General features: G+C 38.0%; 1 protein-coding gene across 7 annotated transcripts in view; it reads right to left on the reverse strand.

Annotated features, from left to right (window-relative positions):
- Positions 1-19,113, reverse strand: part of CLCN3 (chloride voltage-gated channel 3) — a 58,636-nt gene that overhangs the window by 33,176 nt on the left and 6,347 nt on the right. For 5 of the 7 annotated variants that reach the window (XR_014616091.1, XR_014616092.1, XM_084203754.1 and 2 more), the window contains exon 2: positions 15,431-15,606. Coding sequence is in view for 5 of the 7 variants with exons in the window: in XM_084203754.1 (XP_084059880.1) it covers positions 15,431-15,590 (160 nt within the window). In the remaining 2 variants the exon portion in view is untranslated. Of the gene's footprint in view, positions 1-1,472; positions 1,700-15,430; positions 15,607-19,113 lie in introns of those variants that run through there. The other 2 variants (XM_084203752.1, XM_084203755.1) reach the window with 2 other exon arrangements.

Consider the following 19,113-nt stretch of genomic DNA (forward strand, 5'->3'; position numbering starts at 1 on the left):
AAATTGCACAATCTGTCTGGGTGACCTGTTACAGTGCTCAGTAAAAACTGTTTGCCTATGTTCAGAGGGCACTTCCCCGGTTCAGTCTGTGCCCATTGCCTCTGGTCCTGTCACTGGGCACTGCTGAGAAGTGCCTGTCTCCACCTTCTTTGCACCTTCCCTTCAGATATTTATATTCAGCCTTGATAAGATCCCAAATTCACATTTTGCAAATCTTTTAAAACACTCACCTCAATTTCTCAAAAGTGGTTCTAAAATCTGACTTAGAGAATTATCTAGCATTTGATACACAGCATAAAATTTGCTTGTCTAAAATAAACTATTGGAACTTGTTGATGTTCTTAAGGTATGCTGAAAAACATTCTAAGAATCATTAAAACGCAATGAATAACCTTCTATGTAAACTACTAAAAGACAGATAAATTGTCAGATGAAAATAGATGATGATCTAATTTATTTACAGAAATGAAGAGTCTGCATGGACATCCAAACCAATAAATTACATGGAGAGGAAAAAATCATTTTATGTAAATCATATCTCTATTCGCAGCCTGCCTCCTCTCTAATGCTTACGCCAGCAGCTATAAATGTTGATAACTTTCTAATTTTAGATTGCCCAATTTAAACAAAAGTAGGTATTCACTACATTTATTGTTTTAAATGCCACATTGTGACCATCCAATCCAAACAAGAAAACATATTCTCAGAATTTGAAGGCATAACTTTTATTCCTGCTACCACTTCTCAGAACAAAACCAAATCTTTACAGAAGGTATTCTGCTTTGAATGTACAGTGAGAAACAAAATGCAAGCTCAAAAAAGGATTTTTTTTCCCCACCCCAACATTGATAACACTTTTCTTTCTAGATCCGCTTCCTTACAAGCAACAGTGTAAAGAACCTCCCCTAAAGTACCAGTTCCTTATGAGTTCATCAATATTTGCTGAGCTGACACATGAGCATTGCAGGGCTTTCCCTTGGCGTAGCAAAGACGGCAACAACCGATCAAGTCTTAAAACCAGGTACGGAAACTTCAAAGCCAGACAAACACTGTTCCTATACTGCTAGTGGAAGGCAGGTCAATATTCTATTTAGTAACTCTAGCTAATTTGGTAGTAGTCAAAGACAAACACAGGTTTTGGAGGGTTTCTTTTTCTGCACGAGATGGCTTTATTGATTAAAAACACACACACAAAAAACCCGCGAGGGAGCGAAAGGCAAGCCTGCCACATATCGAAGATGGAGTCACAGGGCGATGAGATGCGAAGCAGGACTGATCTGCCCGCAGAGAAAACAATCCCTGACAACACAGGAACCAGCCAGAACTGAATTCTCCTTCTACAAAAGGCATCGGGCAGGCGAAAAAAAGCAGTTCGATAATTAGCAAGCTTTTATGTCCCCGTTTCAAATGTGGACAGCGGTCCCGCACGTACAGCTATGCAAACAAGTAACCCAAACGCCAATCCGGCATACCTCGTTTATGCAACTCCCGGAGCGGAATGCCGTCTCCTCCCCCTCCATCGTAGGGCAGATACGGATCGGAAGAGACATCCATGGACGTGACGAACGCGAGGCCCGCCTGCCGGCTCAGGAGGGCCGCGGCATTCCTCACGCAAGGGCGGCCGCGGGGGCCGCTGCCATGTTCGGCCGGGCCCGGCCTGCGCCGCCGCCGTGGCTCTGCAGCGCCGGGCTCTGCGGAGCGGGCTCGGCCCCGCCGCTGATGTCAGCGCGGGGCGGCCCCGCCACCTGCGCCTCCCGCCCGCCACACGGACGGACGCGGCTCCGGCCGCACGGCACCGCCACGGCGCGCCCGGCGGGAAAAGGAGGAAAGCGGCCGCTGCAGCTCACGGCAGAGCCGGACCCGCCAGGAGCGGGGTCCCTGCCCCGCCGGCCGAACGGCGGGAGGGATGCGATCGCACAGGTGAACCGGCCAAAGCTGCCACCCCGTCAACAGGTGAACGGTGGGGCCCGGCTCAGAAAAACAGGCAAACCTGCCGCGAAAGAGCTGCCCGTAGTTCCTGCACCTCTCTGCAACCACGCCTGCTGACGCTTCTAAACACCTATAATCGCGTTTTATCTGCAAAGGAAGACTCATGCGTTGTTGGGAGCTGGGGAGAAGCCTCCTTCCTAGGCATTTTATTCACTCTTTTCTAACACCAAAACGATTACCTCAAAGGAACAACAACATTAACCTGGCAAAAGCCAACCCCTCTGCCCCACAGGATCAGCTCACCCCGCTTTCATCAACCTCCTATCCCCCATTCACGTAGAACTTTCAGTCCTATAGCAGTGACTAACAGATTTGAACATGTGTCATAAAAAAAATTAAAACAAGAATTGAATTACATATCTAATGAAAATGGAGTAGTGTCTCAATTTTTTTGTGTGTGATTATTCTGGTATTATAACTGTAACATCCATACTCGCACTACAAAGCTTAGGGTGGGGGTGGAAGAAAACGTAATAAACACAAGTCCACACTTAGCTTGCATTACTCTACACATTGATAAAATGGTCTGAGTCCCTTAAAAGTCACAGGCTCAAAATAGGCAACAGCCCACATGAATGCTAACCAAGGCATTCATGTGATGCATCATCAAGCCGTGGCTGTTACAGCACTGGCAAAGCCCAAGCACTTCAAACAGCCGGGATCTAAAGACAGGAAATCCTACACTGACTACATGCTTCCATTCGAAGCAGATACTATTACATATTGAATCCATATACTATTTTATGTTGAATGTATGATCTCGTCCTGGTCCTGTCTTGCAACTGCTGATAAGAGCAATCGATAAGAAAGCAATTTTACATGAGATTTCCATTGTTGGTCCAGTGGTAATGAAATATATATCGAAGGTATCCACAGTTTTTCCTTTTCTTCCCCTTCAGCAGGTAGCAAAGTTAAATATATTGCATGCCTACTGCACAAGGCCAGCTTCCATTTAATTCACACAGCAAACAAGGAATTAATTTTATTGTATGTATCTTTGCACCTCTGTGTAACAGAGTTATTTTAGTTTTCAAATGCATTAGTTTCCTAAATAGTTTTCCATATATGTTCTTAGAGAAATAATTTCTCTTATAAGCCAATGTTACAATCTGTGTACTGCAAATTATCGTTTCGAGGACCGAGTAGGACATAAAGAAATGTTACATTTACTTCACAGACTTGTAAATATACTAAATGTTAAAAAATATGTCTCCAATACAAACATTGAGAAAATGCTGGCATCTCTATAGGTGGAAAAACAAGTGAGAAAAGGGGGGGGTAAATGAGCATATAGCAAAGTATGTTTCAAAACCTTAAAGACTACCTTATCTCCAAGACAAAGGGAACCCTTGAGCCACAGATACTCAATTCTAAAAAACAGCTTCATTTGCTATCACCTATACAAACAAATGCTTTAAGAGCGGCCTCCCACAAACTTTTTAACAAAAACCCCAGAATCTTTAAGATCTTGCGCACGCAAAATTTTCAGAGCCATTATGCATTATCACCATTTAGTTTTGCCAGTGAAAAGACAAACCTAAGCACCTCTTAACTTCAAATTATCCATATGCCTTATTTCCAAAGAAACACAACAGAAATCCTAAGCATTCTTAACTCCTTACCTCAACAGAACCTGGAAGTAGTCTGTAATCTTATTTTAAGGTTCTAAATAAAAAGTCATTCACAGCAGGAAGAAATACAACAGTTTCTGTAACCTGAAGCAAGAATTATTACAGAAAGAACCATTAGTGCATTTATTATACGTTGATTATAGATGACAACACTGTAAATTCAACTTCATACTTGAGAGAATATGAAATAAAGGATACAAAGGGCTTGCATTAACAAATTCTCGAAGATCACCTCTACTTTAGGAGTTTGATGTGGTTACTGAAATTCTGGAATGTCTTACAACTGATAATAAAAATCAGTCACAGCAAAAAAATGGCTCACTTGTTGGCCTAAACCTGTTCATTGGACTAAGGCAAATGCAAAATTTCTGCCCAAGACTGAAATCCAGTTTGAGTTGGAAAAGGTAAAGGATCTAACTTGTTCCAGAGCATATCTGATCTACTATGGATATGAGGGAAAGTCATACCAAGAAGTCTGCAGTAAAAAATAGATTACTTCATATTTGCTGCATGAAATTTCAAGAGTCCACCTAATACTAGAAAAGTATTCAGCTTTTAAAGGTCACTGCTTATAGACTGGCTGCCAAATACAGCCCTTTGTCTACTCTTAAAAAGCAGAGCAGTCATTTCCCCTTCTCAGTTACCAGCAGCTTGTGTTCTCATTGTTCATACCCATCACCACTGTGTCTATTCCCTTTCCTACAAATGAAAGGTGATTCTAGTTGTTGTGTTGTTCCGGTTTTCTTAAGAAAGAAAGATACTATGCGTACTAACGTGATAAGCAGTCTTTTTTCTTTGTAAATATCTAAACACCTATGCAATTTAATCTTTCAAAATTACTCTTTTTCCACCTGATCTGAAAAAGTGCATGGCTTGAACTGACAACTTTATATTCCAAAGAGTGTGTCAGTTATTTTGGTTGTGAAGTTCTGCAAATTCCAAAATTATAGTCATTTAAATGGTGTCTCTAGCTAACTATGTATTTTGGGTATTATGGAGCACAAAGTATTATGAACACTTGTTGTAAGGCTTGAAGCAAGTTTAACAATAGCCTTATTTTAAATTGTGAGAGCCCCTTCAAATTGCCAATTTACTACATATAACAGCTCATGTAAACAGCAGGTCTGTATAGCAGCTCGTTTTCCAAATGTGATCACAGTAATTATAGCCTAGGTCTCAATTCCAGAAATCCTCCATGCCCAAATAACTTCACACATCTGAGTACTCCCATTGTTCTCTGCAGGCACAGGCTGTGGTTCACCATAGCTTAGATGCACCTGTCTTTGCAGAAGTCGATTGTTCTGAAAATACTGGAATGTACACAGGTGATGCACCTTTAAGGCATACTAAGAATGACAAAAGGCACTTTTATCCACTCTCCACAGTTCTGTCTTTTCCAGTTTAGGGAAAGAGAAGAATCATATTCAAGGCAAAGTATCTGACAGTAAGAACAAGTCAGAGGTTATACAAATCAGTTACACCCATAAAAATATGTTTTGAAGGAACAAAACAAGGCCAATGAAGAGGGGAAGTACCACAGAGGTATGCCAGCCTGCTTACCCAAGCCTGCTGGAGGGAAGACCTTAACTCTGAAGCACTTCCCACCATTGTATATTCAAAGGTAAGATAGGTTTAAAGAAGAGAGCCAAGCACCTTGCAACTTACAAAATAAACATGCTCTCACTTCTCCCAATTATTTGCTTTGTTTTCGTGACAGACTGTGTAATTTTGTCACACCAGATAATGAAAATTAAAATAATATCTTTTATGAAATTACAAATGTAAGTTTTGAGATGCTGAATTATTTCATCAGCATAACAACAGATGCCAAAAACGTGACTGAAAATTACAAATGTTAGTCTGACTGATGCAAAAGATTTTGGCGACTCTTAACTGTCATTTTCTTTCCTATTATTATTTAAAACTAAAGCTTCTCTTTCAGCAGAGCTAGAAGATAATGTTCTCCTGAAAAATGCTACATACAGAGCACTCACCAAAGCAGCTCCCATCTCCAACAATTCCAAAAAGAATTTAACTCATACATAGCTTCTCTTGAAGGGGGGGCATTAAAGCATCTGTTTACAACAGAGTGCCCAAAGTATACATAAAATGTCTCAGAACCCTCTGTGCCTCATCATTACTTTTCCCTCCAGCTTTACTCTCCTACCTTTTCTGCCAGTTTCTTCTTTCATTAACCCTTTTCTCAAACCATGCACCCAAATTGAGCCCAGGTCTAATCCCTCTACCAGGTTGACTTCTCTAAATGTCTCAGTTTACTATCTTGCAGCCCCTTCAGCCTGACTTTGTTCATTCTGCATAAAATCCCAACAACTTTCTCATATGGGTCACACATAACCTTCTGCGAGAATAGGAAAGATGATAAAAAGACAAGCACCGTTCTCTCAGTTCTAATTCCTAGCCATGGTTCAGGATGATATAAAAAGATGCAACCACAAAAAATGGGGAGGAAGGGAAGAGAGAAAAAAACAGTACAGTTATACATAGCTTCAGACTGATATACAGTAAAAAACAAGGATAATTTATTTTTTGAAGCATTGTAGAGTCTTGAACTTCATTTCTTCATTGGCAGTATACAGAATTCTGTCCTCGATCAGTGTATCAGGCTATATATAGAAGACTCTATTACCATTGCCACCTCATCAAAAGCCTCAATAAGGCAGACAGATAACAAAAATTTTAGACCAAATATAATGCAAAAGCAGAAGAAAACAAATTTATAGCATATGCTGCTGAGTAGCTTAAGGAAGATGGGGTTTAAGCAACACAGAAGTAAAGAAAAAACCTAGAACAATGTGCACAGCAGTAATACACTGTAAGATTTTCCCCCATTTTCATTGTATTATACAGAAAAAATAGCTTCTTAATCACAGTTTCTTTTTTCATAATCACTTGTTTCCCACAAATTTGTTACTTAATTTTGCTCACAATCATTTCACCCACCAGAGAACACTTTAGTTCAAGTTCTCACCTAATAAACTCACTTTTTACCGGCCAACCACAGGATTTTGTAATATACTCCTAGAGTTCTATATAACTTCCAATGGTGCTTTTATTCACTGTCCAGACAGAGAAGGTGGTACCTGAAGTCAAACCCAACCAGCAAACAGAATGCAGCAGAACAGGTCATATAGCCAAAAGCATGTTGTGTAATCAATTCTGAGACTGACTTCCCCTCAGGGAAGTTGAACCTTCACTGCCAATCAGGGAAACAGCAGTAAAGGTTTCCTACTGCCATGCAAAACTTCAGGCAGAAGAAAAACTAGACGTAAAAGGGGGAAATAATAAAGTCACGACACAGCTTAACACCTAGGACCAAAAATAAACTGAGGAGGGGGAAAGAAAAAAAGTTTGGTCCCTAAAGACTGGTTTGACATCTTGGCCCAAAACTCCGAAAGCAAGGCTAGTCTCTCCACTTTCTTTCCACTTCTTTCTGGGCCTGCCTGTAACACTACTTAATGTGTAACCCAATGAAGAAAAGAAGACATCAAGAAGAAAAGACTTGACATCAACAGACTACATATAACTACCAGGTGTGAGAGGTGTGTGTTAGTCTTTTTAGTCTTTGCGGTTTTGTTTGGGGATTTTTGTTTGTTCAGTTGTTTTTTTTCCCTTGGTTTTTTGGGTTTTTTTTGGCTGGTTGGTTGGTTTTTTGGTTTGTTTTTTGGAGGTTTGGGATTTTTTTTAATTGATCTGTTTTACACTGACATTAGAAATATCTACTTCTCTGTATTAATCATGTGAGGAGGACTTGGAAGAAAAGCAAGCTATTTTCTACAAACAAATTGCTCTCTCTGATTCTCTAAGAGCCTCTTAACTGCTACTAAATTTTTTTTTCTGTACTTTTTGTTTACAGGATAAGCTTTTACTAAGAAAAAAAGTACTGCTGCATTTTCACCTTTGCATATGTGTTCTCACACTCCAGTTTGCTAAAGCTGTAGTTACAATGCATCAGCAGGAAGATTTGGCATCCTTCCCTGAAGTTCACTTCTCCCCTTTCTCAGACTAGCCAAAATTCTGCTGCAGAGATTGTTCTATTTTTCCTCATACCTAGATGCATGTAAGGATATAGGACTTATCTGGTCCATTGCCCTTATTCTGTTTTAGGGTTGTTTACTGTTGGCCACTATTTCCAACGTGGTGTTCGAAGCATATTGAGGGGATAAAATTCTAGCACCAAGGCGTATTCCTCCCTAGACACAGCGCTGTCCTGGCTCTGGCCCTGCTCAGCAGGAGGGCCACGACCAAGACATTGTGTTATCTCACACCATGGCCGGGGCAGGGAAATGGGACTTGCTCTAATTCCCAAGAAGGGTAATCCTTTCCAGCTGGGAAAACATGGCTGCAGTAGGGTTCAGTCGGCTCAGGCTCTGAGGTGAGAATTTTTGCATGTGAATAATTCTCTTCTTTTATACACATTTGTTATTACTATTGTTGCTGTCACTGTTTGTTTTCTTATCCCATTACTGTTTCCATTAAATTGTTCTTATCCCAAGCTGTGATTTTTGCCTCTTGTTCCTCCAGTTCTCCTCTTCATCCACCCACAGGGGTGGCAGGAATGGGGGGGACGGTGGAGTAGCAGTACCATTTGGAAGGTCTGAGTGGAGAACTAAACTGGGAAGTACCACTCCTAAACAACAACAGCCATATACAAATACATATATATATATATATATATGTTACACTTACCTTCTAACCTTCTATCTTTGAGAATATTACATCTTCTTCATAAATAAATGTTTTTTGAACATAGTGTCAACAGCAATTCTGTATGTTGTTAATATATAATACTACATTATACCAGGCATATTTGAATTCCCTTAAACTATGGGCTCAGTACTAAGTAGTGGTCAGAATAAACTTACTCCATTTCTGGGACATGCCCATCCTCCAAATGCTGTGCGAAGTTCTGATCCCTCCCCTAAATTAGAGGTACTAGAAAGGGCTCAGAAAGAGGCAGTGAAGAAGATTCAAAGGATGGGATACCTACAAGGTTGGATCGAGCAAATAACAAGACCTCAACCTGAAAAAGACATAACTGAGGAGAAGAAAAAATAAGTAGCAATGGAAATAAAATGTTCACCATCTGTTCTAATAACAGTGACAGCACCACGTAATTCATGTGTTAATCCTTGTTAGTTTCTACATGCGTATGGCCACTGCATGATAGGCTTATCAGGGTATGTGTATTTGGCACAACAATCCTAGTTTCAGGTCACCCTGTCCTAGTTTCATATCAAACCTTTTCCTATCAACAGCAGTTTCACTTTGATAAGCTAATAATATCCCCTAAAACTTTTTGCATCAGCATAAATATTTTCTGCAGTTACAACTGTAGATGAAAACTAAAAAAACACAAAAGAGAGCTTAAGCATTTATGCCACACAAGGGTAAGTGACAAGGAGATCCATGTGCCAGCCCATGCTAACACATGGGCCCATGTTAACCGAAGTAAGACTCCGGCACTTGTATCTGTTCTCAGCAGTATTTATACCTGGATTTAGGTTCAAAATAAAGAAAAACAGGTGGTGCTTTACATAAAACATAGCTAAGAAATGAGAGCTTGCAAGGGATGGTTTGGGTGCTAAAGAATTCCATTTGAGAGAAAAGCTCAGTTCAAGAAAAATACACTGATAAAGACTAAAATTAAAACTCACCACTTAGATGAGAGGGGTCATCAGCTAGACAAAAACTGCTCTACAAGTAGCATGGTGCCTATCTCTTACCTCTTCCTTAAACACTGACTTTTAACCCCTGCCAGAGACAAGATGCTAAGCTAGGTAGATTTGTGGTTTGACTCAGTACAGCTGTTCTCATGTTTCAGGGACATCACAATATCCTCTTTCAGAATAATATTTCTGTTTAATCCAAGCACATGAAAAGCTTTCACTTTAAAATGCTGGTAAGCAAGAATATTCTCAAAGGCAGAAAACAAAAGTACAGCCCAACATCAATTTGGGTAAAATCCTATCTGCCTTCTTTGTCTGACTTGAGAGAACAAATCAAAAGTAAAATGAATAAATGAAATATTATTAAATCTGTAGAAAAAAATTGTCTATTTAATTCCTAAAGATTTTATAGACATATTTTACTGAATTATTTTATTTTAACTTTCAGACTCATCTTTCTACATAAATGCCATCACACTTCCTCTGTTTTCATTCCTTCACTTGACACTATTCACACCATTTGTCTGGGAGAGGGACGTACACATAACTAACACTACACCAAGCTGTCAAGTTGGGAACAATTTCCTCAGCAGCATCTGCTGAAAAAGCCAATGTCCTCTAAGCACTTCAGGAGAGCTGCAGAAAGAAGCCAACAAAATTACAAAATATCAGAAAGAAGGAAAGAATGGATTATTAGTACTAAAGTCATCTTCCAGAGCATCAGGCTCACGTGCTAAATAAATATCTTTGGCAGGAAGGACCAGTGAGACCATTCAAGGACTGTTAGTAGGGCTGACAAACAAGTCCTTGAAGAGCTGACCATGGTATTTATGAGATATTGAAATGATAATTATTTGTTTTCAAACATATAAGAGAACAAGAAACTACTTGGTTACTAAAACTCTACATACACACTGCTGTAGTTTCCATCCCTCAGACAGACTAATGCCTAAACTAACTATCTAGCTATAACACCATCACAGGCTGTTCAACTACAACAACATCAAGTGAATTTACACTGGACAATAACAGCAATAAAAAACTAACCAAACAAACATTAGAGTTCAGGAAATCACTCGTATAATAAAGAGATACTCAATGAAATCCACTCATTCGATAATGACATTCCATAACTAAGATAAAACATTTTTTTCCTTAAACTAAGAATCTTCCAGTCAGCTGGGGAAGTGGAGGGGGAAGAGAAGGGGTGTTGATGATAATTTTTAAATCCTTGAAGAAGAACCTTGTGAATTAGCCCAGCTACCCATTTAAACATAATGTATAACAATTTCTGTTCCAGAGAGGTGGGCAAAATCAACTTCATGCATTACTAATAAAAAAGGAGAAGATATGATGGTTTGATACTATCAGATATCCTGTGTTTAGCTGCATTAGTTGTATGAAACACAGGCAAAATGTCTGCAGCCTAACTATAATCCAACACAAAAAAAGTAAATTATAACTGGTTACTGGCAGTTTAATTTCATTGCATTCTGTCAATTAGCTGTGCCTCATGCTTGCCCTTGTGATCACAGCAAGTCGTGCTATCTCATGCTTTCATCTGTATGGCATCCTTTGGGGGTGAATATACTCCTTAAAGCTCAATGGCAATGAGCTCTTTAATGCAAATATTGCTAACTTGGAAAATACGTAGTATGTAACTTAGGAAAATGATATGTCAAACTGTCATAATGACTGTTCAGTCCAGTCAGTTTTATAACACATGGATGGAATGAATGGATAATTAAAAACAATGCCAAAGGTGCAAAATTACTTCAAAGGCTCTTCTTCATATCAGCTGTGAACAATACAAAGAATTCATAAAGGCAACTTCCACATATAAAGAATACAACAGGAACAGTAAGCTATTTTATTCTTCTCTTTGTATTCTTCCTTCTATTTACAAAGAGCAATAGCTAAAATAGAAACAAGTATACATGTGAAACAACATTCACATGTTGCTGGAAAAGATAACTAGCTCTTGCTCAAAAAATTATCCCCTGCTGTGGTACAAATGTCTTGATTACACTGAACTGCCCGCTCTTGCTGAAAGTTGTATTCTGTTCCTCAAATAATGCCATAATATTAGTTCACTACTATAAGATTTTTAGTGTTGGTATTTAAGGCACCAAAAATGGATTGTTTAGGTCTCTCTCTTTAGGCAAGGGACTCCAAATCATGGTTAAGGACGTTTTAGGAGAGATACAGAGTTTTACACTATGACCTGCTGGCATATTCTTTTCTTTTTCAGTGGCAATGAGATAGTAGCAATGAGGAGAGTAGCGGCTGTAGCAGCAGCTTTTGAATTACCAATTTACAGGTTGTCATACTAAGGTTAAGTATTGCCAATTTTATGCTAACACCATATGTCAAATTGTAAACTGTCTCCACACTGAACTCACAATATAAGCAACTAAGCTACTTCAGCTGAAGCAGGAATCTCTATAGCTACCAAGAAGAATGCAAGCTCATACAGGACTCAGATTCCCACAGACAGATCAAAGTACATCGAGATGTAAACACCAATGAGGTAATTTGTTTGCAAACCATTTTTACTGCAAATAAGGTTAAATCATCTAATTTCAGGGAGTGCCCTGAAAAAATTGCAGTCTGACAACAGTACAAAAACTCTACTGAACTTGGCCTACACCTCAATAAAAAACAGTCAAAACTGATGCAGTCCTCGCTTACCATATAAACAGGCCTAAATTCTGAGAAAAATTATAGAGACCTCTGGGATAACAGAATGACAAGCAGCATCCCTTCAAGGCAGGGCTTTGGTACAGGCCATCCAAGCCTCCACATGCATCACCATGAATTATTTAGCATGTTAAAATACACTACGCTCAAAGAATTCACAATTTCATAATACCTACTTGTTCTCCATAACACTGCCACTGAAAATCTGGCATTCATGCAAAGAAAACAGCTACCAGGAAGCATAACAGGCATAGTACATATATAATTACTATACATATATATGTATTTGGTTTACAGTGCTTCATCATCACAATTTCTGTATTTTCTTCATATGAGACACTGAGGGACAGGTCACATACATGCTTTCAAATGGTGTTAAGAAAAGCAAGATTGCTGCACAGCATCAGTTTTAAGATAATGGTTATTACCCAACAGGAACTATCCACAACCTTTCAAATGAGATGATTCTAAAAAGACAAATTGCTATCAACTAAATATTAAAGAAACCTAAGGATCTAGGTGGCAGGACTTTCTGATTGCTCATTTTAGTTAAAGTTCATTTGCTTAGTCCAATATAGTATTAAGGAATTTCCCACGTAAGTGTATGAGGTTAGCATTCTTTCCCAACATCATCCAATTTCCACATGCTTTCAACACAAGGCATATTCACCACTGCGTAAGAGTTTCAATGGCTTTCTAAACCTCAGTTAAGTACTTAATATGAGTGGTAATATAAATAGCAGTACAGTGCAGCTTCATAGAATTTCTGTCCTGAGAGCCAAGGGACTGAGCAAGCCTAGTGAAATAAGCAGACTTTACCTGTTAACTTACTACCTCCTGAACAAGGGGGAAAGACTACAGTTGCTTTAGAAATTTCACATTGTTAAACATTTCTCTACATCATATATGTGCAACTTATGTTTCCATTTTCATTAGCTGAAAAAAGAAGATAAAGACTATTTCTTAATCCTTTGTTTTTTCCTCAATGCCTAGTCTTGATTTTTTAAAAAAATCTGCAACTCTATATTTTATTACATAAACTGTAAAATGCTGATGTGCACTCTATTGTCCGTGGCAACTTATGCAGATTGCAGAAATTCACATCTGTGCTCATTTGTACTACAAGCTTACATTCTCCAGCTATGCAGCTTTCAATTTATCCACATTATTTCCCCAATCATTTGAACTACTAGCTAATGTTGCTAAGATACCAGGCTTATAAATTCTTCCAGTCCCACAGACTTAAACCACACTATATTCTTTAAATAGGGGGTCCTGATTTTAGCAGGGTTCACCTGCTAAAGCACAGAGCTAGACCTGAGGCCTCTGCATTGACATCATGCTCTGGAGGGCTGCAGTGCTGAGAAGCATGTAATCTTCCAGTTACTGGGGGGGTCCTGCCCTTCCTCAGGAGGTGAGAAATATTCCATATTGTCCATACTGAATCCATCTGTGCTTGGACTTAACGGAACAAAAATACAACTAAAGAATAGGAGTATTTAAATAATACAAAAAACCCAAATGTTTGATGCTAAGCAAGAATTACAAAATGGGCACATGCAAGAAAGCCCTTGTTTTGTCTTGTCAATGAGATTTGCTATATCAAAAACACAGAAGAAAAAACATCTCTCTCATTTGGACACCTAAGGAATAAGAAACACAGATGTTCACCTCCTGAATGGAAGTTTATGTGTAACATTTTTCTAAGTATGTTCTTACCACTCTAAAAAGTAAACTAACATCAGATTCTGATCTGCTAGTAAGATATTTATTATGATTTGCTGTACAATGAAACATTTTCCTTGTATGAAGACACATAAATCACCATTCACTTAAATAAAATAAGAGGGCTTATTGTTGCCTATTACAGGGAGTCCAGAAACTGGGGCAAGCAGGGAAGTCATTAGCAAAAAATTAAAGTTCCAGGAAAGAGAATGCATTCATATTTATGTACCAACCCACATTCTGTTACTTCAGTGTTAGAACAAGATGGGAGCTGCTGGCATGTGCTGCAATTAGCGCTGATTTTGACAATGCAAACAAAACAACCACCTCATCTGTTTGGACTCAATTTATGGATCTGATTTCACAGCAAGTAAAGGACAGAACAGTGGCTCTGAAACTATTTATTTTACTGTAAACTCATTTCTCCTTCATGCTTGAAGTGATGGAAATTATTTATATGAGCAATAACCAGAGTAGCTTCAGACTTTCAGTACAGATTGTAAATACTATGATAGACAAGCAAGGCACTCACTTTATTAGAAGTGCCAGATACTTAGAATAAAGAACTATATACAGAAGCCAGCTATTCACCTAATAATTTTCCAGCTCTTAAGCACTGGACCTTAGCATGCTGGTGTTCTCCAAGTAATGTGCCAGAAGGAATATGTACGTTGAAAGTGTGCTGGCTTGTGATACCTCTATTGGTATACAAGTTAAACCACTGCACATTCAAGATATCTAATGAGACAGAAGGAATACAGGTGAGAAGGATGCTTATAATGACATGGCACAACCATCTAGTACAGTGCCAACATCCAACTGCTAAGCGCAGCAAAACATATGGAGGAAAAGACACTGCAGGGAAGGAAAACAACTAAATACAAGGAGAAGAAAAGAGGCAAAGGCAGTAAAAATCCAAACAATACAGGAAGCAGAGTTTGATTTTAAACAAAGTGAGACTGACTAGAGTATACATTAAATTAAATTTAGTATCTTTAACAGCAATTACTTTCTTTCCCTCCTTCAGTTCACCTCTTTGACTACTGCTAAATGAATGTTAATACTTTCACAACCTGAACGGTTTTCTTTCTAAACTAAAAAAAAAGAGAGCTTCCCAGTTCTTTCTTCTTCATATTACTTCAGTGCTTTTATAGTGTTCACTGTAGAAAGTTTTCTTTACAACTTTTTATCCATTCATCTCACATTGTGCTTTCTGTTGTTTCTAACAACACACCTACTTTTGGCTTTTGCCTCTATTTTACAGAAGTGAAGCTGAATGAAGCAGAACAGATTTATCTCTAGAAGTAATGATTAAAACAGCCTGTTAATTTTTACATCAAAGAAACATTGGAGACATTGAGGCTTCCAAAATCCCACTGCAGAGAAGAAAGACCAGGTAGCTGCAGAATAGCCATCCTTTTACTTGACAGCAAGCTTTCATTTGTCAGCAGCATGTTAATATCTGCCTTGTATCAGAAGTCATCCCCCACAATGTAATTGTTAGGCAAGCACACAGAAGAATGTTCAACCCCTTTCAGGTTGAAAGCTTCTCTCTGAAGGACAGAGTAGCTTAACAGAAAAGGATCAGATTTGGTCATATAAAACCAAAACAAAATAAAAACCAACTACAACAACAAAGAAACCCCACAATACATAAAAATACAACCCAGAGAAACTTTTAAACTGAGATTAACTTACCAATGGATGCATCACCATCCAAGAGATTGTCATCTTCAGAGGTCTGAAAATCCATAATTACACCTGCTCCATCTAAAAGCTCCTCATCGCTGCTTGCACTAGTTATGCTGTTGTAACTGTTTCGATAGTAGCCTCTATGAAACAGCTGCTCAGACTCCATTTAGCTGCTTTATAGCCTGTATGTATGCACAAAAAAAAAAGTTATTTCCTATTTAAATAGTCAAAAAACACTAAGAAATTTGTATCAAAATAAAACAAGAGTATTTCATGCTTTGGGGAAAACTTTTTATGGCGACAGTACTACTACAAGTTACAAAAAGGTAGCAGCAATACAGAACAAATATAACCAAACTGAAGAACAGAGAGTAAAGGAGGGTATCTTACCTGTTATGACTAGAGAGAGCAAAGAAAGTAATGAGCACTTGAGTATAGCATATAGTGGAAAATCTAATTAAATACAGTGCAAGCAGGAAGTACATTGGTAAAGAAGAACAGTGAACAAACAGCTACATTAATAGCAGAAAAAGCATGTAAGGCTGTGCAGTTTTCTGCAGTCTAGTACCACAGGCACTTTTCTGCTCTCCAACGTCAGACATCCTGCTTCTCTTTCAAGCTCTACAGTTAAAAGGTCAAGTACAGAAGCAAGTCAGCTGAGGGAACCACTTCCAGTGCAGAGACATGTCTATGGAAAATACAAAATAGGCCAGTAAAAACCCAGATTTACAAGACATTTGCTGACAGCTGATCCAAGCAATCAGTAAATGTCCAGAATGTGCTCTGTTATCCCACAAAAACACTTTTCTGTACCTCAAAGGAAAAGCAAAAAAGGCAGCTAAGGCTTGTTATTTCCCCAGAAGTGGGGTAGAGTGAAAACTTTAAAGTACTCTTCCAGATTACAAATTTGCTTTAAATAGTTCAAAATCAAAAACAACTAAAAAAAAACCGAACAACAAAGGACCCAAGAAACAAAATCAACAGAAAAAAACACCAACCAATAGAAAACCAGAATGACTCATCTTAACAAAAGAGCTCTTTTTCAAACTAAGAATTGTGATTAATTAAAAAATCAGTGTAAAATACATATTTAAGTATTTATGCATATTGCAAGAACTGACAAATAAAATGACAGAGACACTTCTCACACCCATTCTTAAATTAAAATTTTAACATGTATCCATATATGTATGGGAGTCTATGCCAGAACACCTGCCCAAAAAATGAAAGCAGAACTAAGCTTTCATCACTAAATTCTAAACCTTTCATCGTAAATTAATTTAAAATCTTGCATATTTTTTACTTATTAAATAAACCTGCCCTTCAGAAAGAAATTTTAAACTCAGAAATTACAAGAATTTTACAATAGTTCTAAAACAAAAGCCACTCTTTCGGCCACTCTTTCTCTTAGTCTCACCAGCGTGAAAATTAATTTAAATTTCCATTTTTACTACAGACTCATCATATCTAGCTTTCATTTATTTATTCTGTCTGCAACGTGAAAATATTTAAGTAGGATGAGAACATCACTCCTCTTCCAAACTCTGGGTTTGGAAAAAGGGTGAATGAGTTGTGAGAAATTTCTCACTGTATTTTTTAGACCACTAGCAGATTATTTCTTAGCAAAAAGGCACCAAAAAATCTTAACACTTCAAGTTAAGTTTCAACCACAAAAATTCTTAAGAATACTCAGTTATTCACACTTGAAATTTAGGGAATGCTTACGCTAACCTTTACAGAAATACATAGGCAGATCATTCTTTGTAGCACTCAAAAAAACCCATCAAAAGCCTTTTTTCTTTACTGGGATGCACTGAGACAGCTTGCCCAGGGAAACTGTAGATGCCCCTTTCCAGGAAGTGTTTAAGAACAGGTTGGATGGGGCTTTGAGCAACCTGTCTAGTAGAAGGTGTACCTGCCCATGGCAGGAGGGTTGCAACTGGATGATCTTTAAGGTCCCTTTCAACCCAAACCCTTCTGTGATCCTCAGGAAAGAATCTTGGTCAATTTTTAGGTCATCTTTCGAAAAACTAATTTAGGAAGAAACACTGCCAGTTAACTGAAGCTATTTGAGTTTTCATAACAGAAAAAAAAAAAAAAAAAAAAAAAAGAGTTTATGTAGTAGATTTCCAGTGCCTTGAAATAGAAGAAAAAAAGTCAGTTTCCAAAAATATCCATAGGTAAAGCTTAGATTAGTTTCATTCACAGCTGCTCCCAATATAAAACAAGCATGCATGGAGGAAAGCAACCTACTCAAATATGAACAGAACATAGACAACCACAGGAAAAGATAATACTTGTAAAGCACAGTCTTAGCTTTAAAACTGGAACAAAACCTCTCAGTATTCATATTTATGTTCTACTGAATCTTAAAAATCTTAGTTAAAAACACTTAATATAACAACAGTCTGAAAAGTTTCTTCATTTTGATGACAAATACCAGTAGAGAATATCATCACTATAGACCTGATCTTCACAAAAACAAAATCTATAATAAATACTCATTTTGATACTAATTTTTATCTCCTTAGCTTTAAAAAAAAAAAAAAAGGAAAAAAAAAAAAGGAAGCCAACAAAAAACCAACTAAAACCTGAGAGCCTAATTACCAGATGAATACCAAACTCATGCTTCTGGTCATATGATGACTAACATTAAGGGTATTGACTTTAGTTTGTTTAAAGTATTCAAAACCACTGCATCTCCACTCCCTAAACTGTCATAACCAGAAAGATTATGGCTACCCACTGGCACAAAGATACCAGCCTAGCTGATGGAAAGCATTGCTTCTTTCACACCCAGTCACTAGCGGGAATACTTTTCACATTTACCAAGTTACTAATGTGAATACTTTAATAGCATTCAACCAAAATGGCTGGATTAGCTGAAAACTCCAATTTAAGCTTACTAAACTAACCCCATTTATGGATACATAAGAAAAAACTGCTATAAGAGTTGAAGAGTAGTCTTCTGCATAGGTAGAGTAACAAGCAGCTCCATGAGTGGTAAAATCTTGGAGGGGTTTTCAGTCAACAGTTTAAAAAGAAGGAGAGAAAAGAAAAAGAAAAATAAAAGCTAACTACATAATCCCTTAGCGTGAACCTGAACTAAGTAGGAAAGCAACTATGACTCAAAAGCTTTACCTTCACAGGCAGGTACTGATCCTTAGTCAAATCACACTAAACAACTGTGTCCATGACTGCTGCTTTGGAGCAAGCCTAAAATACATGAAAGATACAGTACTAATTTCTAAACCAATGGGTCATTACCTACAGGTGTAAATATTCAGTCCAGGAAAGAAAAGATTAAGAGTTCCCTAGACAAAAAACAATAAAAATCTCTGGTGTCCCTTCTGTGCTCATATTCAGATGAGAAATAATATTGCAACTCGTTAAGACAAATGAAAGGTAAAACCCATCCTCCTCTTTGGAAGGGCAGGAACTATGCAGTTTCCATTGTAGACAATGTAACTTCTGTTTATTGAGTCATAGGTCATTTTCTGTTTGATGAAAAGACACTACAACAGTGTATTTTTACAGTTTTTAAAGGCTTTTGCTCCTTTTTAATGTGGACTTGTGTTGAAGTCATCTGAGGGTTATACAATGGAGTAGAGCTTTTACACATCACCAGAAATCTCATTAATCATGCTACTTTTCTTCAACTTATCAGAAAAATGTACTGAGCAGTCCCT

Source organism: Fringilla coelebs, assembly GCF_963513975.1.
Source record: "Fringilla coelebs genome assembly, chromosome: 4".
In the NCBI taxonomy this organism is placed as follows: domain Eukaryota; kingdom Metazoa; phylum Chordata; class Aves; order Passeriformes; family Fringillidae; genus Fringilla; species Fringilla coelebs.